This window comes from Tympanuchus pallidicinctus, unplaced genomic scaffold, assembly GCF_026119805.1.
Source record: "Tympanuchus pallidicinctus isolate F22 unplaced genomic scaffold, pur_lepc_1.0 scaffold6, whole genome shotgun sequence".
NCBI classification, from domain to species: Eukaryota; Metazoa; Chordata; class Aves; order Galliformes; family Phasianidae; genus Tympanuchus; species Tympanuchus pallidicinctus.
This window is the reverse complement of record NW_026294780.1, coordinates 30834128-30859482: the sequence shown is the minus strand read 5'-3', so window position 1 is coordinate 30859482 and position 25355 is coordinate 30834128. Positions and strand designations below refer to the sequence as shown.

At 37.4% G+C, this 25355-nt stretch overlaps 1 protein-coding gene across 7 annotated transcripts in view; it reads left to right on the top strand.

The window, feature by feature from the left end:
* LMO7 (LIM domain 7) overlaps nucleotides 1–25355 on the top strand; it is a 128681-nt gene that overhangs the window by 12144 nt on the left and 91182 nt on the right. For all 7 annotated transcript variants that reach the window (XM_052705807.1, XM_052705806.1, XM_052705805.1 and 4 more), the window contains exons 2-3: nucleotides 21537–21607; nucleotides 25096–25165. In XM_052705807.1, coding sequence (XP_052561767.1) covers nucleotides 21537–21607; nucleotides 25096–25165 — 141 coding nt within the window. The remainder of the gene's footprint in view (nucleotides 1–21536; nucleotides 21608–25095; nucleotides 25166–25355) is intronic.

Here is a 25355-nt window from a genome sequence, read left to right as displayed (position 1 = left end):
GCAGTCTGGAAATACTTGAGGTCTTTGATCTTGAAAACTTAATGTTTGAAGAATGTAAATGATGCGCTTCTTTGATCTGCTTCTTAAATGGTAATTGTCAAAATTACATTAGGCAACTTTCCACTTGAAGGTTTGCGCTTCTCATTTCACACTACGCTAATTTTAAACCATATGTTGTTGCTTTTTTTTTTTTTTTTCCTCATCAGTGAATTCTGGTAAGGGGAAGATCCTTGTTTCTATGTGGTCTAATTATCAGGAGTGTAGTTATTTAGTAGTAGACCTTGACATGCAGTTCCTCTAATGCCAGCTCTAAGGACCATCAGTTTTGTCTGCGTACCAGTGTGTTCATAACTGGGGAAATGGGAATCTTTAAGAGCGAGCAGTAGAAAACTAGGAGACTCCAAAGCATGTGTGCCCAGAATGGCAGGACCTGATGCATTCTTCGTAAGTTGGCAGGAAATGCCTGGGCATATGTTCTGCTAGAATCTGGTGCTGTGTTCTCTCAAGCATCTGTTGACAGTCAGATAGCAGAAACTTGATCTGAATTCTTCTGTTACTGAACTATTTGCTGTTTACTTTCCAAATTAGTCATCTTATATTCAAAAACCTACGGGATAATTCAAGGTTTCTAAAATGTTAATGAAGCTCATGCAAAGTTCAGTCTATTCTAATATGCTTTCATCAGTTTTCTAATTTGCTTTCATCAGAAAGCATCAACTTTCTAGTACCTAGAAATTTATCTATCTTATTTACCGTAAGCGATGTTGAAGACTTCTGACTTTGTCCTATTTTCTTATAAAGGGCTCTTTGAAGTCTGAGGGCCACATCAAGCTGCCATTAATAACTTAAAAGACTATTCAGAATCTTATTCTTGTGTAATAGTTTCTTTCAAGCTCCTCTTGGTCTAAGGCCAACTAAAAATCAGCTGCTAAACTGAAATCTTAATTACCCCCTTACATGAAAACCACACAAATTTATTTTATTATTAATATTTGTTTAGGAATGTAGAAATTTAGCTTGCGGGGGAGAAAGTTGAAGATGGTTAGTGTTGAGTATCTGCCATGGCAGCATGGCTGGAGGATGGGTGCTGGGGGGGGGGAGGAGGGAGGGGAGGGGCAGGGGGCATGTGTGTGGTTTTTAGAATCAAATAAAGATTGTTTAAGTTCCAGATCAAAAGCAGTCTGTAGAGAGTGGGGCTTTCTCTGTTCTGAATATCCTCATGTGGACCTTCTGCTGCTTGTTTCCTATCTCCTCTAGATTTCCTTTAGTGATGTTTGAATTAAACTCAGCATTGCGGTGAATTAATATATATTGCAACTTTCTGCTGACTTCTATTTGTATGTGTGCTGGTGGATTTGAGCATTTGTTGTGTAGGATATTAAGCGACCTGCTGGCTTTGGTGTCCTCCATCAGAGGTAGGAAATGGCCATACTGAGTTGAATGGGAAAATCTCTGCTCAGAGCTATTGGGGCAGGATGCCTACATATGAGAACTTTAAACACAAAAGAGAAAGTATTTTCAGCAGGGAGGAAAAACAATTGCTATGGAAGAGACTGAAAACTTGAAATCTTTGTTGTGGGATTATGGAATTATGGATTATGGATATCCCAGATAGGGGTTCTGTGCTGTAGTGTGATACCATCCTTGTTAGCATATCTCTTAGATGGATAAACATTAAAAAAAAAAAAATAATAAAAAAAAAATCCAGATAACGGTTCTAAATAAATAAAAGCAGACTTTTTTTCTAAAACAAACAGACAAAAACTACATCTGGGATTTAGATGGTTTTCATTTCTCTTGATCTAGAACGCTTTTCTCTTCAGACAGTCTCTTTCAGATTTCTTTTCCCCTGTGAGGTCCTTTGTCTTCAACATCCTTTTGAATAAGCAAGACCTGTAGAATCATTAATAAATGAATCCTCAGGTAGCTGTGTAATAAAAATATCCAGTTAAAATGCTTGTTACTCTTTGAAAGTTGGTTGGAGCAGGTATGTATACAGGAGCCACACTTTAAAAAAAAATAAAATAAAATAAAAATTTTTCTGTTCTTTCATAGTGATTATCCTCCTCTAAATTCTAGTTAGAGCAAGTCATTCATTACAACAGAGAATTTTTGAAGTTCAGATTTATATATATACATTTTTTTCCCCTTCAGACTTGAAGAACTTGAAATAAATGCATTCTCGAGGTGCCCAAAAACAGGATAACTTGTATTTCTTGCTGAATGGTGTTACCAATTCACTGCTTCTTTAAGGCTAGCCTAAAACAAAACAGAAAAATAGAGGGCCTTAAACTTCAGACCAAAGCCTTGATGTTGAATGAATGAACTGTTGGGGATGAAAAAAAAAAAAAAAAGAAGCCTTAGGTGTGTTCTGTTTCACAGATCTAAACAAACAAACTCGAAGTAGTGTCTGCTGCCACATTCAAATTTGCTGTTGTGTCTCAGAGGCAAACTCACACAAACTTTCTTGAGCTTCCTGTTTCTTTCCTGAAATACACAATTTTTAGCTTTTTTAGATTGCTTGTGACCCCCTTGTGCAGGAATCTAAATAGGTATTTAGGTAGCATGGTGCTTAATCATTTTCCTATTCATCTCATATCGACAGGAAAAAGCTTGACAGTGACATCTCAAGCTAGACTTGCTCCTTGGGGATTTTCTTACCAGCAGAAACATGATGCTTCTCTGAAATGGCAGGAATTCAAAATGACCAAGTTCTAAACTTGTTCTTGTCTTCCTGTGTGTGTGTGTGTGTGTGTGTGTGTGTGTAATTGTGCATCAGGCTTCCTTTTCTATTTTATAATAAGCAGTAGTGCTGATTTTTGGCATTGTGTCTTGAAATCATGTTTAAATTAAACACTAGTAGCTGGATAAAATGGGCTTAGACAGGCTTTACTTTGTTTCAGTGCTTTAGAGCTAATCGTTTACAAATTGCTGAGGTAAGGGGCACAAATTAATGACATTCCAGCATCTTAAAATAACCCTCTCTATGTCATACTGAAAAAATGTGTATTTGAAGCTCAGATGTTGTGAATTGAACAAATGTTTCATTTATGGGGGAAGGGGGAGAAGGGGGAGGAATAGCATCAAGGAGTTGAGCTGGTATTTTGTATCAGTTACTTTCTGTTAATAGGAGTAATGTTGTGCATTTTCAAGTAGCATCACATGAAATGCAATGTTTGCAAAATTACTATACAGAGCTATGATGAATTTTCAGTAGTAGTGTTTTCCACATTATTTTTCTTTTTAGCAGGTACACTGGTATCAACAATTACTATCAAGACCTTTTGTTAGCCAGCAAAATGCTCATTGCTTCTTCTAGCTTCACTCTGTGAAAAGTTTTAGATTTGATGAAAAAAACATTGCAGTGTGCTTTGACTTGCTGTAATCCAAGGGTTCAGAAGGTACTTTACAGAGGTTCTTAGTTTGCCATTGAAGTGTTTGTAAGGGAAAGCTTTCATTCTGGAACAAGTAATTTTAAAATAAATATAGAATGGATTTTTCAGAATTGTTTCATTATACTTTTTTAAATTGTTATTATTTGGAGAATCTATATTGTGGACTTACTATATTTTTCCTCTGTGTTAGTAAGAATAACCTCTTTTGTTAGTTTTCTTGGATGATAATTACTTTCAACTTGCTTTGAGTGAAAGCCATTGAATGAAAGATGGGCCATACCCTTAGGTTGTCTTTATTGACCCCGTATCTCCAGTCATCAGTCTCTATTGATAGATCTGTAAAGGCCTGACAGTCAATTTTCAGACATGTCTTTTGACAGAGACAAGAGTCTGAATTTGGCACACATTCAGGTGTATGTAGCCTTTACTACACTCTGCTTTCTGACTGTGCGGGTTTTTTGTTTGATTTTTGGTTGGTTTTTGGTTTGTGGTGTTTTGTTTGTTTGTTTTGGGGGAGGGGGGGCACCATATCTTTTGAAGTTTTATCCTAACAAAACTCTAGAGAGCTACTTGTGATCTACCAGCCTTTAACTCCCGTGTTTGGGATTTCTTTAGGTTGCTACTGCTATTATTGTTTGCTCACCAAGCCTAAGGGTTGTCTCAGCTGTATAAGGTCCTGTGAGTTCTTCCTGTGAGTTCTGCCTAAAATCGGTGTTAATGTGGTGCAGGACTGAAGTGGCAGTGGAACTGGATTTTTTCAAAGACTTGAGCCTTGTCCAGCCCTAAACATAGGCAAGGTGAGGAGCAGCAGCACTGATAAACCAGAGTGTAGCAAAGCCATTTCTTCACTGATAACTGGAGGCAGGGTTATGTGGGCACTGTTCTGGCTCACAACAACTGTGGGCAGGCAACAACTGTTCTCACCTTTCTGACTCCATTTCTCTAATGGAGCTATGAACAGCAGGTATTCCTGAGATCCCTGTTTTTATCCCACGTTCCTTCAGTTCTTTCCTCTGGCAGAAAGATTGTGTGGATTCTTGCATTGTCTGCCTTGAGGTAGCAAAAAATTGATGTTTTTTGTGTGCCTGAACTGACAGGCCTTGAGCAGGTGGATTCATGTAGCACCTGTGACCAAAAGTTGTGTAATGGAGTCCAAACCTGTTCTTATTTTGAGTGTTCCCTTCCAAAAAATAAAAGCAGGTTTGTTATTTTTCTAATGTGATTTCTGGAAGTTCTTCAAAGAACACACAGGAGTAGCTGTAGCAACCCTTTCCCTTGCTACCTACCCTACTCCCATATAATTCTCTAATTGGAGGTGTCCAGGAACATTCTGATGTCCATCAGAGCTTTTAAGTCCAATTCTAACGCTTTCTTGTTTTCAGATAAAGGCAACTTTATATTGAGGAAAAGAAATTGAAACTATTGTTGTCTGATACGACCAAGTAATTTTGGTGGAGATGCAGGAAGCATCAGTAGGCAACCTTCCACCTTGCCCTTCGGTCCTTCTACAGCATCTCCAGCAGTCCCAGGCCAGCACTGTCCTTCAGCTATGCAGTATCAGTTACCTTGTGCATAAGGAGTGATCAGTTTCTTTTGTGCCCATCCACAGCCAGTGATGGGAATTAGCAGGCTGAATAGAATAATTTATTTTATAAGCAGAATTTTTTTACTGTGCATATACTGTGCATATATTATGCTGGATACAGCTAGCAGCTTGGTTTCTAAATTCTCATAAAACTTATTTTTCTATGCTTTTTTTTTTTTTTTTTTTAAGCATTACATCAGTAATAAAAGGTCTTGTTTGGGTTATATATGATAGTAAGAGCCATTTAAAATGTGCATCTTCAGACATGGTAATTATTCTGATCTGTATAATTATAGGTACTTGTGTCTTAGGGGAGATGGGAAGTGCTTGTTCACTCCATCCGTGCATATACAAATTTTCTTTTTTTGCTTTAACAGTGTCAGATCACAAGAAGCATTTTATTATAATTTTTTTAATTTCTGACTTGATGTTTAGAGTGTGCATTTTAAAATAAATTGATTTGTTGGTAGATATTTTTGTACTTTCAGCTTATTGTGTTTTCTGAACAGTTGCTGTGATGTACTTAATTTCCAAAACAACACCAAGAAGACATAAGCTCTTTGTGTTCTATCTTATGCCATAAATCCCATGAATGCATACATGCTTAATTAAGAGTTTTCTCTTGGTTTGGTATTCAGATGATGAGACTGAGTAATAATGTCTTTCACGTCGCAACTGTGCAGGGCTCAGAGGTCATGTAGTTCGTGACCACTCTCTTGTAAGACCAGATATTTTTATACCTAGGCCATTCCTGGTATGTATTTTTTTTTTTTTTTTTTTAAACCTCTTAAAGACAGGCAAACTGGTCTATAGTACTTAATGTTGGTTAATTTTTCTATCCAAATATGTGAGAGTCTTCTTTGCTGCAAATTAAATTAAACAAATACTTTTTCTGCTTTGATAAACTTGATAACATAGTGTTCCTTCTGTTTCTTAACTCTTTATAACAATAGCAGTTTACTTCCTCCAGTTTAAACCTCTTCTCTGTTCTGTCTTCAACTGCAATGCCAGCAACAGTGTATGCTCTAGCCGGTGCCAAACTATGGGCAAGACAACTACAACACCAATGGAGAGTGGAGAGCACCGACTCAATGCAGCAGTACTGCACAGAGCTTGCTGCAAATGGAGTTTAAGTCTGTTATTGAAGAAAAAAGTTAATGTCATCTTGGGAGGTACACAAATATCCTTTTTTTTTACATCCAGTCTTCCTGTTTTAAGATTTTGTAACAAGGCTCTGCTGAATATTTTCTTGGAGTGTCAGTCTAAAGATCTGCAATTAATGAGGAGAATGACAAGTTCATATATTCTTCTGTAATGCTTGTACAACTTTTCTCAAGTACATAATCTTCTTTTCCTACCGGCCACAACATGGCCTTTAAATCTTTTTACCTAGACTGGATTTCTAATATCTATCTTTACACAGTCATGCAACTGTGTACTGGTTGCATAATTTAAGTCCATCTATAACCCATTTATTGCTTTTGCTCTTGTGTTTTATACCAGTTACTGTAGTAAAGCAAGATAAAAAAATTAGTTTTGTGCCATGCTTCAAACCAAAGTGTTTTTTTTTTTTTTTTTTTTTTCCATGAAAAAGTTACAGATTGGTGTGGGAAGGATCTCAGCAGATGTGAATAGCTTTCTAGAAACTAAGTTTGGGGGTTAGACTAAAAAACTTTCTAGTTCCCATTCTGTTTTCTTCTCTTACCCTCACACCACTAAAGGACTTTTATTTTTTTTAATTGGCTAGACCTTTCTAGCCCTTTGAGTTAAAGGTGACTGCTAATGGCAGAGCATGCTCCAGAGTGTGTAAGGGCCTTATTAAGTTCGCCCAGGCTTGACCGTCTTGTGCACTTCTCTTATGCTCTCAGTGGTTTATTTCCCCATCTCATCCTTCTGTGAGGAATCTGACAGGTAGCTCTTTGAACACTGTACCCAACTTCTCATTAATTATTTATTCAGCTTCCTCATACATGACCCATCCTCTCCTACCTCTCCTTTTCTTTTCCTTTCAGTATGGCTATGGAATTTTTTCCGTTCCTTTGTCTTTGCTAGTTATTCTTCTCACTTTAACTTCCTTGACTTCTTTATTATGCTAGTTACAGGACTTTTGTTCACTTTCATTTTGCTAATTTGTTCCTTCAAATTATCCACTTAACCATACCTCTCCATTTTAAACTGTTCAGTTTCTTATCACATTTTTGCTCAAATAGTCTGGTACACAAAACTGAACTAATTGTAGCACATTGCTGATTTGTTTGAACGCTTAACAAATTTTGTAACAGCCTTGAAAAGAGCAAATAATGCTTTGAGCCAAGTTGTAGCGCTGGTTGTATACACTGTTGCCTTTAAACACTGACAGCAGAACTGAGGCATCTGTCCTACACAGTGAAAAACTGTTCTATTAATAAAAATCGGCGAATCAGGCACTTCAGCTGCCTTATTTAAAGCTGTTCCCTATTTTAATAGTAACATTAAAACATATAGAGCATATACCAATGTTCTGTACAATACATATCAATAGGTATAACCCATTGCCTGGATTCCTTGCTGGTGCTAGGTATGAGTAGGTATTGGTTAATGAAGCTTTTTGAGCTCTCAAACACTTCTGAGAGCTTTGCTGTTACAGTTTCCAGCAGATGGTGTCTGTAACTAAAGGCAAAAGAAACCATGTGAGGTGGATTGTTAGAATGGTTAATGTTATTAATGACGCTGTACCTTGGACATCTGTGTTATGGCATGTGGTGCTATGCTGAATTTCAGTGTTGGCTTCTTTCCTCAATTTGATTGAGGATCCCTCCAGATTTAGTAGCTTATTTGTATTGGGCTGTTGCATTTTCTGCTTTTACTTTAGTAAAGGTGTTAAGGCAAATTTTAATGTTTGTCCAAGCTAAAAACGTTGTTTAACTTGTGTATACATACCCACAGCAGAACAGTAATAAAAAACATTAATTTTAGTATGGTTGTTGATGAAAATGGGTGTTTTTGGAAGGAACTACTGCCAAAGAACAGTAACAAAACTGTCTTGTGTTTATGCTCATAAAAGAAAGCCACAATGAAGAAAGTGGAGTTTTTGGCATTGGGGTAAAGTTGATGATTTGAGGTTAGTGTTGCTTTTCTGGTAAAATATGGTAGATTAAAAGGGATATTCAGTGGTAAAACACTTCCTGGGCGCTGTGCTGTGGTCTGTCTGCTCCTTAGTCAAAAATATTACCTGACTGGGAGATGCAGTTTGAGGTTTCTCCTAATTATGAATATTTGATCAAATACTTGACCGTATTAAAGCTAAGGGAGATCAGGAAGTTTGATGGAAATCATGCAACTTATAGACGCAATTTTTATTTTGAAGTGTCAGTGGGGGAGGAAGAGCAAACGTTCTTTGAGCATTGGTAATGAGTACAGTAAAGATCTGTGCCTTAATCTTTCAAGATCGGGGTCTGGAAGGAGACATTTTCATGAGGGAAAGAGTGGGTTTCCAAATAGGACTGTCAGAATTCAGTACGTACTTCTTAGACATGTACATAAAAGAGCTTGCTGGTCTACTGTAGAACAGTGAAAATGCGGCTGAAATGGAAAATAGTTTGCCTAAAACCAGATGTTTGAATAGGCTTTTGTTAGTGGTAGAGTTTGTACTTTGATGTGGTAGGTGATTTTGTTAGTATCAGTCATAATGCTGTCAAATACAGTACTACAGTACTTGCACCTGAAACAAAGCATTCTCAGAGAAAAAAAGTTGCTGGGACTATTTAGTAGCATATGTAAAATCTAAATGCTAAAATAATAGGGCATGTGCTTTTATGTAACAGCCAAGTATGGATTTTATAATAAATGACTGGATGATAAAAATGTGAGGGCGAAAATAAAAGCTTGGACACTTGTGGTTTTTTTTTTTTTTTTTTATAAGCTTCATGGTGTAAAATAAAAGTATTTTTTCCCATCATTTCTTTGTTATGGGTAATTGCAGATACTGAAAATCTCTTATTCATCTCAGTGTGGCATTTTAAAGGAAAAAAAGTCAAAATAAATTCCACTTCACAACAGCAGAGGTCAGAGCATGTCAGAAGATATGTGAGATCAGTGTTCCAACTACATGCAGATTTGGTGTGAATTTAAACTCAGTATAAATGCAGACCCTCAAACTGATTTAGCAGTCATGGAGAAAGTTGGCCAGCCTTGAATACATGAGTTTTTAATAATGTGTTAATTGTTGCATACCTTAGTTAAAAGAAGGCATTGTATAGATTTAACATTTCAACTACTTCCATTTTTTTTTCTGACACAAGTTCCCCTACCCAACTCTATGCCACAAACCTTCCCCCCCTGAGATTTACTTGCTTAAATATTTATTTGCAGTATGGGATGTGGGGTAGGTTGGAAATGTTGTTGTGGGTGATGTTTTCCCACAATGTAATGATTTCTGATGCAAGAGAATTGTTTGTGAGAAGTTTTGCTGCTCTTCCAATCTGTTTTTTTTTTTTTTTTTTTTTTTTTTTTTTTTGCCACTTAATTATAGAGAAGGTGAAGATTCCTGTTCTTTAAATATGAAAGCTCTGGTATCCTCCCTCGGCTTTCTCTCTCCACCCTGCGAACGTGCTGACATACCTGGTGCAGGTCACTACAGGATGCTGGGCTGGATGGACAACTAGTTTAATTCAACAGGATAATTCATGTGTTAGTCTGTACTTGTGCAAGCAGTATTTGGATGCTTTGAGCTGAGGCTGAATCCAACTTTGTTTGCATAGAAAATATTTAAGTGGATGCTCCCCCCCTCCCCCCCCCCCCCCCAAAAAAAAAAAAGCATGATTTTGTGATGCCCTCGAAGAAAATCCTATCTTACACAGGAAATAGCATTGATGATACAAAGAACCATTCCTTTCTGTCTGAAGCTCCAAATAAAAGAGCATAGACATCGCTCTGCTTTGATAAAGCAGTGACCTAATGTTAAAAATATTTCCCGTTTTTGTTATGATAGTTATGATATTCAGCTGCTCTACTGAGCTGCAAGTAAAATGGTAGAAATCTTCATTTAGACATGATAATCATTTAGCACATCAAGCAACAGAAATTGTCATAACTTAATGGAATACACAGAGAAGAGAATGTTTAAATTGTGGGCAATCTGCTTTGTCTGTGTTGCTAGGCACAATTTCAGACATTCTTGAAATCTGTGCACCTTGGAAGGCAGCAGATCATAGGAAACAGCAGGGGCCCCCCGTGTAAATGTTTGAGGCATCTTGCCTGCAGTGGAAGAAAATCTCAGTCTTTCATGAGAAGGATGATATTCTGTTTACGAAAATCTGTATGGAGTATTAATAACATCTTATCATTTTGTGCATTGTTATTTTAAAGACAAAAGCAAGTTAAGTGATAGATGAAAAATACCCCAAGTGTGTGCATTTGTTTATCACCCAGAAGCTATGTCTTTTCTGTGGTTTAAATATATAAGCCTCATGCTACAATTGAATGGAACCAAATAGTTACCCAATAATATTCTATAGCTCTGTATAAAATACTTCTGTGTGTGCGTGCGTATTGCATTTTTTGTGGGATTTTTAAAAATCATTATGACCTTGTTATTGGAGGAAGTTATATGAATATACATGAAGCATCACACTAGGGGTTGGAAGAACCTGCCTATTTCTTTTATATACTAGTCTAGGTCAGTGTCCTTCTTTGAGATAGGGTATATCAGGTAAATGCAGTTAAATTATTTGATATACTGTGGATATACTACTCCCTCCAGAGAAAAGTAGATGAAAATTTTCAGCAACATGAAATTTTTTAATAATATCAAAAAGAAGTTTATTTCAGTGATATTGAGGATTCACATTTCAAGTGTTTAATAGGGTCAGTATGAAAACTGTGGGAAACTTCTGCCTCACCCTTGCAGGGAATAGAATTGTTGGCAAAGAGAAGTTATCATTTCTGTGGGGAGGTCATAACAAATTATAATTGTCTTCTGAAATAAGGGGGGGGAGGTTGACTGCCTTTGATTAGTAATTACATACTACCTCTGGGCAGTAAACGTAGCAACGATGCATAGCTGCTATGACAGTCAAACTTATCTTTGGTTCTTCTAAACACACCCTGGTGAGGAGGGAAGTGCTCTGCCAAACCAGTTTGGTTCCTTTAAAAAAAAAAAAAAATAGTAAAGCTGCATTTGCAGTTAAGCAATAAAATGGCTGAAGGAAGTGTCATGCTGGAGGTGGTTGACTAACATTTGGGCTCTATCAGTTCTTAGCCTGAATTGGAAGATGAAAGGTGAGTGACAGTTTAAGATGTTTCTCTGTGTGGTCACAGCAGTAATTGTCACTCCCTGCTTCCCATCTGAGTTAGCTGATTCTAGTTATCCTGGTGACTTTACTTAAGGCCACCTACAACTATAATAGGTGCAAACATTTCCCCTGTGTTGCAAATGGAGGTACCAAGCAGAAGAGTTCCCTACGGAGCCAGAGTTTGCCAGCGGTGTCATTATCTTAAATTCTCAAAAGCTGACTGATCTCTGTAAGAAATAAACAGATGTCAGGGCAGTGATGTGCACGGATGACAACAGTGTGCACTTGCAGCCCAAAAGGCCAACTGTATTCTGGGCTACATCAAAAAAGCAGAGGGAGAGGTGATAGTCCCAACCTGCTCTGCCTTTGTGAGGTCCCATCTGGAGTACTGTGTGCTCTGCTTCCTGCAGTTCTGTTTCTCTTGTCTCTTGAGATACACACCATCCTTCTGCAGCTCCCTTGGACTTCAATTTCATCTGTAGCCAGCAGTCCTCTGACTGCAATTATTTAATTTCTTTGCCAAAGGCAATTTCTTTCATCTTCTGTCTAAGTGAGGAACACCTTGTAAGAATAAAGCTTCTGGTTGTGTTGTACCTGGCGTCTCTCATTAGGTGGTGCTGCGTGGCAGCGGCAATGGTCTCTGCCATCAAATACTGTAATATTATGAGCTCGTTATCTGTAATGCAATACACTGCTGTGAGTGGTGGGAAATGGAGCCTTCCTAAGCCTCGCTTCCATTTTAGTGACTCGGTACACGTACAGTGTATTTAAAATAACCCAATATAATTACTTCTGTTTGTTTATATTCCTTTAAATTTTAGCCTTTTGATGAAATCTTTTAAAATCATTTCTCCTTACACCATAGTTGTTTATAGCTTCTGCTTTCTCTCTCCTTACGTATTTTTTTGTAGATTTGTTTTTTTTCTGAAAAATTAGCATTGCTCTCAGGAGTTTTGTGATCTCACTTTTATTTTGATTTAAATGTGTGCAGCCAATGGAGTTCCCTTGAGCTGGTTTTTCCCCTTGAAAATTATTCCAATTCAAAAGAAGAGCATAATATTTCTACATCTGGAGTCAGTGAACTTAGCATTAATTTATGTAATTTTCACTTGATGTTATCTAGCAACAGTTATATAGAACACTGGAATTTCAAAATGCTGCAATTCATGTTAAGTGCCATCACTTGAAAGGAGCTGGTGTCATGGCTATTTTTTTCATACTCTTTGTGTGACACTAATTGCCTCTGTGGTGTCTTCTGGCTCTGTGAAATATTTTTCTGCACGATATCTTTTACAGGTTGCCCATCTGTTCACTTGTTAACAAGTTAAATAAGACTGTGAAATGGGTTGGAAAACTAAGCCCATGTAAAGAGATGTAGAAGTTGGGGAATGTAAGGATGGGAGAGAAGATGTATTTAGAAAACTGTTGCTTCCCCAAACTCTATTTACGTGCATGTGGGTTGATGCTTGAGATGAGGTGGGATTTGGTGAACATTTTTGAGTGCAACTTGTGCAAAGCACGTCTTGGTATGCTGCTGGAATCACTGCTTCCAGTAAAGATTGAAAAATTGAAAAGATTGAAAAAACTTTTCAAAATTCTTTCCTGAAGGGGGCCCACAGGAAAGCTGGGAAGGAACTTTTTATAAGGGTAGGTAGTGACAGGACAAGGAGAAAAAACTTTAAACTGGAAGAGGGTAGATTTAGACTAGATATCGGGAAGAAACTCTTTACTGTGAGGGTGGTGAGACACTGGAACAGGTTGTCCAGAGAAGGTTGTGGATGCCCCCTCCTTGGAGGCATTCAAGATCAGGCTGGATAAGGCTGTGAGCAACCTGGTCTAGAGGGAGGTATCCCTGTGTATAGCAGGGGGTTGGAACTAGATGATCTTAAAGGTCCCTTCCACCCCAAACTATTCTATGATTCTATTTCCAGTAATAGCATAAAATAACTTCCATGCATGAATAACTTCTTTAAACTCATGAAAGCAATGGTATCTAAAGCATTTCCCTGTAGCATGCATATTCTTTTTTACCACATGCCTTTTTTCTTTCTGCTGAACATGGTTATAAACCTTGCAGTTAGATCTCTGATTTGTTTGTGGCACCAACCATCCACTCTGGAGAACTGTAGATAATTATTCTCTGACCAGGAATCACAATGACAGTTAAACTGGGTAATTAACCTAGAAAATGCAACCATCAAGTTGCATTTACTTTCAGTTTTGAATGAGTGAGAACATGATATCTAAAGATTGAGTTATTGTGATAACATCAGTTAAAACCAAGAAGAGAAGAGCAGGAGCAGGGAGGTAATCATCCCCCTGTACTCAGCACTGGTGAGGCCGTACCTCAAGTACTGTGCTCAGTTTTGAGCCCCTCACTACAAGAAACAAAGGCCCTAGAACGTGTCCAGAGAAGGGCAATGAAACTGGTGAGGGGTCTGGAGCACAAGTCTTATGAGGAGTGGCTGAGGAAGCTGGGATTGTTTAGCCTGGAGAAGAGGAGGCTCAGAGGAGACCTGATTGCACTCTACAGCCTCCTGAAGGGAGGTTGTGACGAGGAGGGGTTTGGCCTCTTCTCCCAGGCAACAAACAGGACCTGAGGAAATGGCCACAAGTTGTACCAGAGGAGGTTTAGGTTACACATAAGGAGAAACTTTTTCTCTCAGAGGGTGGTCAGGCACTGGAATGACCTGGCCAAGGGAGGTGGTGGAGTCGCCATCCCTGGCAGTGTTCAAGAGGCGTCTGGATGAGGAGCTATGAGATGTGGTTTAGCAGCTTGTGGTAGCAATGGTGATGGGAGGATGGTTGGACTGGATGATCTTGTAGGTTTTTTCCAACCTTGTAATTCTAGGATTCTAATAGGGAAATTTGATTTGCTTCAGTTTCTTTCTTTACATGTGCCCTAAACAAATGTGGTTTTAGTATCTGTTAATGTATCTTCATCTATTAATATTCCAAGTAACAGCCTGGTTTGAATGGAAATGTGTGAAACCAAAAAATATTTTTTTTTCTACTTCATCTGAAATTCGAGCGCTACTGTTGTTGTCAGCTCTGTTTTCCTCCTTTAGTAAAATGGTAGTATGGACAAGCTTCAGAGATTTTCAGTTTTTCTCCTGTTTTTACTGTCTGAACTTGAAGTTCTAGGCAATGACGTGTGGCCAGTCAATTCCTCAATCATGTACTGCCTGCCTCATTTGGGTGCTGAATCACTGTATTTTAGGGTATGTTAAGCCTGAGGAATCTGAGCAAAGTCCAGATGTTATCCTTATCTCATTTCCAGTATCCTGTGGCTATGGATCTGTGGGTGTTGGGAACCCATGGGCCAGTTGCTGTGGTTTTTGGTGCTGGAGACAAGCAGTTTGGTGGGTGGGTAGGGGTAAGTAGCCTGTGTGATCAGAAGATGGCGTGCTTCCTAAACGCAACCCCTTCACTTGGTGTGAAGGGGGAAAGTTTCAGGATGACAGGAAGGTCATGGTTTTCTTTTGTGATTGATCTGTTCAGCCAGCTCTGCAAAACCTTCTGTTTGTGTGCTGCGTGCATGCTGTTGTGGTGTTCCCACCTGTCCTCTTTACTGAACTGCTTTGTTGCTCATATTCCTTGACTCTTTTTATTTCAATGCCCTAGGACATTTTTCAGAACTTACTGATTTTCTATCCAGAGCAACCTCTCTGTTTCCTCCTCTGTGTTACTCAGGCTGACACTATACAGAAGTCCAGCTGAGACACAGCTGTGCACAGATTCATTTATTTCTTGATCACTTTATCCATCAGCTTGAAGAGGTATTATGAACTGTAAATCAGGTAACAATGTAGTGCCAAAAAGGTAGGTGTTTCAAGGGGGGAAAAAAAAAAAAAAAAGGAAACAGCAAATGAAATGACTTACTTTCACAATAGGCAAATTCAAAACTTGGCTGGCGTGAGAGCATGTGCATTATGAAACATAATCATTAAAAATATCTGAGCCATGAAAGTGGGATCACAATTAAAATGGAATCTATATCCTCTACTTTTCATGTTAATTCAGTAGATTGCTTTTCTGAAAACTGTTCCTTCATAGCTTTGTTCCTTGTTCATGTTTCTTTTTCCTATGGCAGAAATAAACATCCATTTCCAAGGCACCACTATGATGTGTGAGATGAGTTTAGAAATGGTGCACATTAAAACTGTTTGCAGAATTAATAGGCACATCTGATTTATTTGGATATTACACTGATACAGTAAATCTGCAGTGGTTTTATTCTTTTTGTCCCTTCAGAGATTAGTATCTTTCAATTTACAAGTTTTATCTCCTGCTGAAACACTTATTTCCATTCAGTTTATCTTGCCAATCTGCTTATTCAATGAGAACTTATCATACAACCAAAGTAATATGAGATTTTTTTCTTAGTTTGACACCAGTCAATACAGTCATCAGTATAAGCAACAGTATAAGCTTATTCATCTTGCTGTCACTTCTGGGATGATCTTGTTTGTGACTGAATTGCTTAATCTCAACTGTTTATGGAAAATATCCTTGCTCTTTCTGCAGCATTTTTTCTCCAAGTCAGGGATTCTCATAAACATTCTAATGAAGTCTTCACTTACATCCTTCAGAATTTGACAGAAGAGCTGAAAAGACATAAAATCCCAGAGCAGAAGTAGATGATGTGGAGAGATTTATAATTCTTACACTTACACTATCATGTCTCCTTGCTTTTCCCTTATCGATTGTTTTTCTTCATCTTTTGAGTTTTTTTGTTTTTTTTTTTTTTTTTTTTTAAAAAGGCAGTTATGGTATTCTGTGAGTCTTGGCATGCCTCTTTCAGCAAGCATACCACAGTAAGACCCCATCATTATGATGATGATAGAAAATTACTCTAAGTTGTCTTCAATAATCAGTCTTTTCCTTTCATAAATGTCTGTTCTGATTTGTTATCAAAGGCATTTTTGGCTGAAGACTGAAAAATTTCCACATCCTCTAAAATGAAACTATGTCTAGGGATTTGGGGTATGGGTTCAAATAGGATGGTACAACTTTGCAGCAGTAGAACAGGAATCATTCGAAATGGAAAACTGTGTTATGGATACACAGAGGACCCCATTCACATGGAACAGTGTAAACGATCAATGTGAGAAACCTTCATCTCTTTTAGCCCTCTTATTTTTGCTGTTATTCCCAACTGTTCAGTCTATTCTCCTCACTGGAGTCATGCCTGTCATGGATTTTAGCAGCGCGTTATGAGGACTCTAAAAGAAGAGCTTCACAGAATCACAGAAAAAAAACTCCCTTCTGTAGTCTCAGAAATCCAGACGTTGCTCTTGACTCATAAAGTTGTTAAGGTAGGCAGTGTCTCAAGTTAATTGCTGGACAGTTTCCAGTGAAAGCCTCTGTGGGTACCAGCTCTTGAGCATGTCTCAGGGTTTGTTGGACCATGAATTAAATGGTGATGGGGATTCCTTTTAGACTGCTTTGGCTGCTTTGAATCAGGCATCCCTTCAGCTACATGTAGTGTAGCTGGATGATATAAATGCCTACACTGTAGGGAACCTGCTTGAGTAAAAGGGTTGGAGTTGATAATCTCCAGGAGGTCCTTACCAACCATATGAGTCTGTGATTCTCTTCTCAGGGCCCTAAATTCAGGAGTCTTGAGAAGCAGGTCCTGCTTGCTTCAGAAATGAGTTGTTCTTTTCCAATTTTGGCTTTCAGAAAGCTAGTAACCTCTATGGTTTGGCTGTTTGCTGCAAAGCCAAAGCTTTTTTACCCAAATGGTGGCCTCTGTCATTTTGCTACTTATACAGCAATGCTCTGAATATTGTTCCTATCATCTGCCCTTGGGGAGAGGCTTGAGAAAATTAATCAAAACCATGGCAATGTTAGACTTCTTATGAAATTCAGAGAGGAAGAGCATTGTCAGTTTCTTGAAATCTTGTTGGCTGTAGGTGTAGGCTACATAACTCTTGTGCATATTACTGTACACAGTAAGAGTACAGTTTGGAAATGATGTTTTGGGTGGTTAGAGCCAAGTGAGTGTTGTAAATGGAGATATATAATGTGGAGATCATGTAATGATGGAATCACATGCCCTGGTAACCTGATCCAGATTTTTTGGTACTTGGGGGAAAAAGAGGGGAAAAAGGCCATTAACAAGGTAATATTTCAGACAGTGACACATGTGATGTGATCTCTCCTTTCCTTAGTTAATGGCACAAGCCCAGCTCTGCTGAGGCAGGCAGTGTGGTGGAACCCAGGGAACCTGGCAGGCATAACTGAAATCCTGCACCAGGGGCTTTGCCATGACATTACATTTGTATCACTGCCCTGGTTCTTTACAGCATGTTAGTCATCCTCTCTGCAGCACAGTGTTAAGCTTGGCTTTTGTTGCTGCAGACTTAGTTCAAGACATGAAATTCATAAATCAGTTTGGTGTACTTAAGATCACTGTCTGATAAATTGCTTGCTTTCTGAGATCTTTGTGTGATTCTATATTAAGGCTATTTCTACCTCATATTGTTTGGTTCTTGTCTTGAATCTTCCATCCCTAACCTATTGGTTTACATTGTGGTGTTGAGCACTTCACACTGATGTAATTAGTATTTCTTTAGTATTTCTTTAAAATCAATGTGTGAGGTCCTTACTCAACTTGAGGTTGTGTGGTCTGAAAGCGGCTTAACGGAGGAGCTGTGAACAAGACCAAGAGAGCAAGACTTAGGAAATTTGAGCTTCAGAGTAGACAAATGGCTGGTGAGTTCTTAGGTGTTCTGTGGTAATGCTTCATTCAGGCCATGATTTGGATATGATAAAATGCCTTCCTCTTAGGTTTGAGCAGCTAACTTTTGTTGTGATGGGGGAACAGTTGACCAGTGTGTCCAGGTATGTTAAGTGAGGTGTTCTTGTTTTCTATTGAATGGGGAGAGTCTGGCTGTAGGGTTTTCATCACAGCAAAATTAAGGTAATAAAGCTGCTGGTCTTTTGCATTTTGTGAGGGTGTGCATGTGTGAAGCCAACCCATTTGAAACCTACAGCCCTGTATGACAGCAGTCTCTCTTGGGATGCATTCAAATTGGTGTAAACCATGGGAGCAATTTGATGCAAACTCGGTGTTGCCTGTTAACACTGAAAGAGTTTTCCATTTTTAGTGGCTTTTAGGGCAAGACAACATATGAACAGCTTTATTTGTCCTCCAGCAGGACAAGCCAAAGAAGTGTACTCACTGTTAATTTTGGTACTGTGACATATAATTAAGATATTTTTCTGCACCATGTTCTTTTTGTTCAGTCATGCCATCTTGTGAGTGGTTGGTCTTTGGTTATGTTTTCTTGAATTGCCACCTCCTAAAGAAATCACTGCAAACCTGAAGTTAAATTAGCCCTCTCCACGTATGTGTAAGCATTTAATTTACTTGCAGTTTGAAGTAAATTGCATGGATTTGGCAATTGCCAAGTTACGAAGTATTTGGGGACGCCTTCCTACAAAACTGAAACCAAACTGTTTTATAAGAGCAATTAAATGTGATTTATGGTCTGGTCTTTAATTATGTCTTTGCCTTCTTTATATTAAAAACAACAAGCAAACAAAACAACCAACCAACCAAACAAACAAAAAACAACAACAAACAAACATAGAAGGAAGCCAAATGAAGGAAAGGAGAGAGAATTTAGGAGACCGTGTTCAGACATGGATAAAAACCACTTTTGGCTGATATTGTTTTTAGTGTTTGAATCACATGGCTTAAGTGGTTGACAAATTATCCAAAATCAATTCCGACAATTACATAAGAGTACCACACCCAGTATAACCAGTTTTAATGAATAAACAGTGACTCACAAATAGCAGACATTGTTTGAAGATGTAGTATCTTGGGGTGGGATTTATTTTGTCTTACTCACATCCTTAGAAGCTGTGGAAATCTGCGCCGATCCATGGCTTTCCAATTTTTAATGGTACCTTGTTGCTATGTAGACTACAATAGCTAGAGCCATGATTGGTGCCTTGCAATGAGTATAAGCTGGATGAAAGTCCTTTCTGAGAAAATATCTCTGTCTCTGTGTGACAGCTTGGCTTAAAATGGAGCATCGTTCTTTTTTTTCTTTTCTGGCATCAACAAATTCAAGGTGTTGTGCAACTGGGAAAATATTTCAGTTTTAAGCCACTGATATTTAATTGTTTATTGAGAATACCTCTTAACTACTTAATTATTACTTATCCTTTGTAAATCAATATTGATAAAAACTAACTTGGCAGTTCTGATACCTTTTATTTTTATGTCAACAAACCACAGTCTTTAAAATCTATGAATTGCAATGTCAGTCTGACTGCTCCATCCTATACACCAAATCAACACTGATTTCCTCAATGGCTGCATAAATAACTTAGTCAAAAGGCTTTCAGTGCAATGACTCCCTGTGTTAATGTAATTTTAAGAGTCTGTACAGTTAACTCTAGAATTTGCAATTTTGTGCCGAAACTGGACTCTCTTGCAGTTGGAGAATGCTTCTAGCTAGCTGAGGTTGACAGAAAGCTTTGTAGCAGTCGAAAGTACTCCATGCCTCTTTTTTTTTTTTTTATTTGCTTAGAAATTACCTCAGGAAGTGCCATAGAAATATTATTATACCTTGAAGTGTAGCACCATTGAGGTCTGAAGGATCTGTGCTGAAGTTCAGTGTCTCTTCAGTCATATTTCCTCCCTGACTTCTTAGTATAATGCCTTAGTGACCTCCTTATCTATGTGCAGTTCTGATTATTTATTTATTTATTTTCAAGGAATTTCAGCATGAAGGTTGTTCCCAGATATCTAAATCATTGCAGTTTTGAGATGGACCCAACTCTGGCCAGTGACATTAGGGTAAAGGAAACACCTCACTGCATATTGCGTGCATGACTTAGGAATGAACTGTTTGCATTAAATCAAACGAATGTATTGTGTAGTCCCATAGATGTCAGAAAGAACTCTAAAATGAGAATAAAGTTTGGCCTCTTTAAAAGTTGGTTGAGGTCTTATGGGTTTAAAAAAAAAAAAAATTAGATGTTTGTAATGTCTAATTTTTTTCTCTATAGCAATTGAAGTTCAAGTTGTTGAATTTGAAAAACAAGCAACTTTTTTTTTTAACATAGCTTAAGTCCAAGGATGCTGGTGACAGTGTATGTTCCTCTAGCAATTTATGAAAAATAACAGGGTGATAATTTAGCAGGTCCTTAAAGCACTGTGTCTTCTCCTTTGCTCTTTCACCAGGCATTGCTCATTTGTTTCACCACTAATTTCTTTAATTACTGTGGCAAGTAGCAACTGTTGGTCTGGATGCACATAGATTCCACAACACAACATTAAAAGTGTGCCTGAAGTCCTGTGCAGCACTGGAGATGGTCAGAATCCTCAAATGGAATTTTATGACAAGCTAATGCCTGAACCTGGAGACCCCTAAGCTAACAAAAATAAATGTTTTTCTTTGTTTGATTTCTGTATATAGCTGGAGTAAAACTCTTTTTGGGCTGTTCTAGAAAATTTTCTCCCTTCCTGATTTGTGTGTGGGCTACCAATCTGGGTGTTGATAAAGGAACCTTTGCTGCGGGGAAACCAAGTAAGAAGAATCCAAATGAATTTAAGCTTAAGAGATCACCAGCGTATCACTCTTCACTTGAGATGGAGTGAATTAATACCAGGAGCAAATCACTTTTGTGGAAAATAGCTTTGTTGAAAACCTATAGGCAATAGTTTTGGCTTCGGGTGCCTTAAAGTCCTTTGTTTGACATTCTTGTTCATTGCTTTTCACCTTGTATATGAAAAGTAGCCCCACTAGTATAGTCTTACTGTTTTCCAGCTAATAGGTGTTTATGTACATGTGGTAATAAAGACTTGCCAGAGAGGTTCTTTAATCGCACTGCCTTAGATGCAAGTGGCAGGAAAAAAAAAGGTAATATATTTCATGCTGGGTATCATGAGTGTTCAAGATGTGAAATGAAGTAGAAGATTTAAATGAGATAAGACTCCACACTTTTTTTTTCTTTATGCTTCTGTTTCAGATTTCTTTTGTGCTTTCCAGTATAGCTCGCATGTAGAAAATTTAGAAAACAAGTATGCCCACATGATTTAGCTGAAGATTGATTTGCACCAGCAGAAACTATTTGAAGATGTTAAATCTGACTTCTTTTGAGGCACAACTGTTTTAGGAAACTTTTTATTTTGAAAGCAGTGCGTACTGTGAACTACATGTTGAACTGAAGTTTTTTTTTTTTACTTCTCAATTTTTCTTTCTCATCCTGATTTTTGTATGCATGTCTCAAATTGACCTCTAATTCTTATTTTTGTAGACAGTTACTGGGAAAAGCTTTGGAACAAAAGACTTTCGAGCAGCTTTAGAAAATGGAGTCCTGTTGTGCGAGTGAGTATTGACTTATTATATAAAAATGCTTCAGGTTTCTGTCAGCCTCTTTCCTTCTTGGCCTGGTTGTTTTGAGTTAAGTGCCAACAATGTATTAAACTGTATGTTTTTTTTAATCCTTGTTTGAAAGCTGTTCTTCCTTCCCGTGGCAAACGTCCACTTTCTGGATCTATGTATTCCATGTGTTGTCCAACACATTTATCTTAGCTGGAGCATTGTGCTGATCCTCTGGCCTTTGCTTAGTTTTATTGCTTATAATGCTCTTAGTGCTACTGGACTTTCTCTTCAGTTCATGCAAGGTGGTGTGGCCAGTGACTGTGATGGAGGCACTCAGTTACTTATATAATCACTGTTGTTTTGTTTTGCCTGCTTCAAGTAAAAGAATCATTGTGAACCCTTGTTTTCTAAATCCTGAAAGACAGTGATTCTTCCCAGAAAACCTGATACCAAAAAAGTAGTTTATTTCAATAATGAATGTGATTAAATCATAAATTAAAAATAAGTTTAGGCCTCTGCTTTTTTTTTTTTTTTTTTAGTAATACTAATTACTGAAATTTCTCTTCAATATAAAATAGAAAAGGAGTTATTTGGCCATCTTACAATCACATCCAAGTACATAATTAACATTATCTATAGGATGTCACTTGGCATACTTAAAGGCAACTTAAAATCATAAAATGTTACAGCCCAGGTTTCAGTAGCATTTGGACTGAACAAGTTACAGCTTTCAACAGCAAACAGCACTCTGACCTCAGCTTTTTCTAGAACACTTTCTCAAAAAAGCTTTCTTTTGTTTATATATATTATAGACTTGGCAATAATGAGACTTGTCAGGTTTCGCTAGTAGACTGAGTCAGAGGTATAAAACATCCACTCATCAGGTCTATCTGTAATTGGTTTTATACTTATTAGAATAATTTTCCAAGGCTGAAACTGGTGTTAACCACCTTCTATTTTAAGGAAATATAGGTGTAAGTGTCCCATTCAAAGACTACATTGGACATTTAAAAATGCCTTGTATCTTGGAGGTATCCATTATCAGTTCAGCCATTTCAAAAAATATTTATGAAGGTATAATTCTCTGTTTTTTATTTATTTGTTTCAGTGTGTATCACAGTAACCAAAGTAAATGCAAAACAGGCAACATTCCCACATCTTTACTTCTGTGAATGTTATTCATTTCCTATTTGTTCTCTCCTTATTTTTTTCCTTTGGGCACTTCATCTTTCAGACTATCTTGCTAGTTGCTTCTGTAATTGTCTTTTTGGTGTGAGGGGGTGTTTTTGTTTTTCTTTAAGACTGAATGGTTTTGTAGGGATGGAAGTTTTATTTTTTTTGTTGCTTTTGTAATCACATGTGAACTATATTGACTGTGGTAATAAAACAGCTATTGCTTTAACAAGAAGCTACTTCCTTACTTGATGTATCTACTTAGTGGGATGTGTGTATTGTATTCAGCTGTAACTTTTAAATCAAGTCTTTAAGCAATGGCAATGAACTGATATACTGTAACTCTTTGATACCTTCATTGTTGACACTTATTTGGCAAAAGAATATGAGCATCCATCTGCCAAATGCAGATCAGTTAAATTTATCTGTAATTAACAGCTACATGTGAGAAAAACATGCAGTAATTTCTTCATCTGAGCAGTTTTCTTCAGGAGTCATGTAGCAATCTTTAAAGGAAAAGACATCTAATTATACTGCACTAAATCATACAGCTGTTCTCCTGTATCATAACTTTTAAATTTGACATACCTTGAAGTACAAAGGTAAGTGATTTCCATAAGAGTTCACTGGAAATGGAAAAGAACAAAATATGGAAGACTTTCAAATGTCCAGTTTTCAGCAAAGTAAAGGAAACAGAAGGTATTAAATAATGGAGATAAACTAGCCACAGCACTGCATGTTGCCTTGGTTTCCCCTGGCATGACTTGTTTAATTTACACAGATACATTATCACTGGAGGTGATATATATGGCTTATACGGATCAAATCTATACTTTCACCACTTATTCTAGTAGCAGCTCAGTTAGCTTGTTTGACTTACTGACCAGAATGTGTGTCAACTGACTAATCAGTTGACAAAATAAATCCTTTTACATTATACTGGATCTCCTGTTTAGAGGAAGGAAGTTTTCTGTTACATGCTACTTTGTGTTCTGAAGCACATAAAGCAAATATGTAATGCATTTGGAAGAAAACAGTAGCTTTTTTATTTATTTTTTTTTTCTTTTCTCTTGATGGAAAAGTCACCAAGTGTATTTTTTTTTGATAACAATGAAGCTGAAACATCTCAGGATCTGCTACCTTTGTCTCTTATTCTGCAGGTGCTTACAAATCTCTTCCATTTCATTATGTATGCATAAACTCTGTTCTTTTTGTTTATTTTCCAAATATATTTGCTGTTTGAGCAAAGGAGGAAAAAAAAAAAATAATGCCTTTTCCCTTGTATAATTTTAAACTTCTGGAGCTGACTCTGCTTTGGTGTGGGTAGATCACAAAACCCAATTGATGTTTTGTGTGGTTAAGGAGTCTGGCCAAACAAGCAGCAACAAGGAGAGGGAGCAAGTCCAAATTCCTCAGATGTAGGTGGATAAAGCCTACAGGGTGTCATGAGGTCCAACCTCTTTGTTGGTCCAGTGGTCTAGTGTATATTTCAGTGAATCATGGGATTTCCCTACCAACATGACTGAGAACCTGGGAATAAAGGTGCAAGGAATACCTTGCCTTGTCCTCAATGCATGACAAGATGTGCATCTGTTCTGTTTTTCAGTTTTATTGTAAATTCTATATGAAGTACAAGTGATATTGTGAGGCTCAGTCCTCCTGTCCAACTGGAAAACAAAACAAAGCAAAAAAATAACTTGCATGTGTAAAATATTTACAAAAAAATATTGTTGCAGACATCATACTGGGGCTGGTAGCATATGAAATCTGAGTTGGTTTCCTATGGGAATATCAGACCTCTTACAAGGAACACTGAAAATTAATGTTTTTATATGTATTCTTCTGATAAAATTTGATATAGAAGATATGAAAAATCTTTAAATGTGAAATTTCAGTCTAGTTAACATCACCACCAATTTAGCAGAAATATGGAATCACCAATTGTAGAATCAACACATTTGGAAAAGACCTCCAAGATCATCCAGTCCAACCAGTTAAACATAAATTCATTTCTTCTTGTATCTGCCTATCTGCTTCTGTTTTTGTTTTTTTTTTCTTTCTTTCTTACTCTGCCTTTATCAACCATCTTATTTTTATGACTTATCCCATTTTTGCTTCTATAATCTTCTATTGTTGATTTTTGTTTTTTGGTAAACTGACTTAAAAATAATAATAATAATAATAGGGGCATGTGTTAATAGATTCAGATTTGTTTGATTCAAGTCATAGGAGTGAGTAATGCATGCAAAGTTTTTCTTAGTAAGCAATGATATTCAGACTTAAATTATGTAACATAAATTCATATGATTTCTTTGTAGTTTGATTAACAAGATCAAACCTGGCATTGTTAGGAAGATAAATCGTCTGTCAACTCCAATTGCTGGCTTGGTAAGTAATGACAGCAAATCTAATATCTGTGGTATGACTCCATACTCTGCTTAATTAGTGCTTGATAAGCACCCTCTTGCCTGTTGGTCTCACCATGGACTCATTAAAAAGCCTACCAAGTGTACAGGATTATACCTTGAATTTCATTTTTGATCAACGTGTTACCACTTACACATTAAATTGGAAAGCA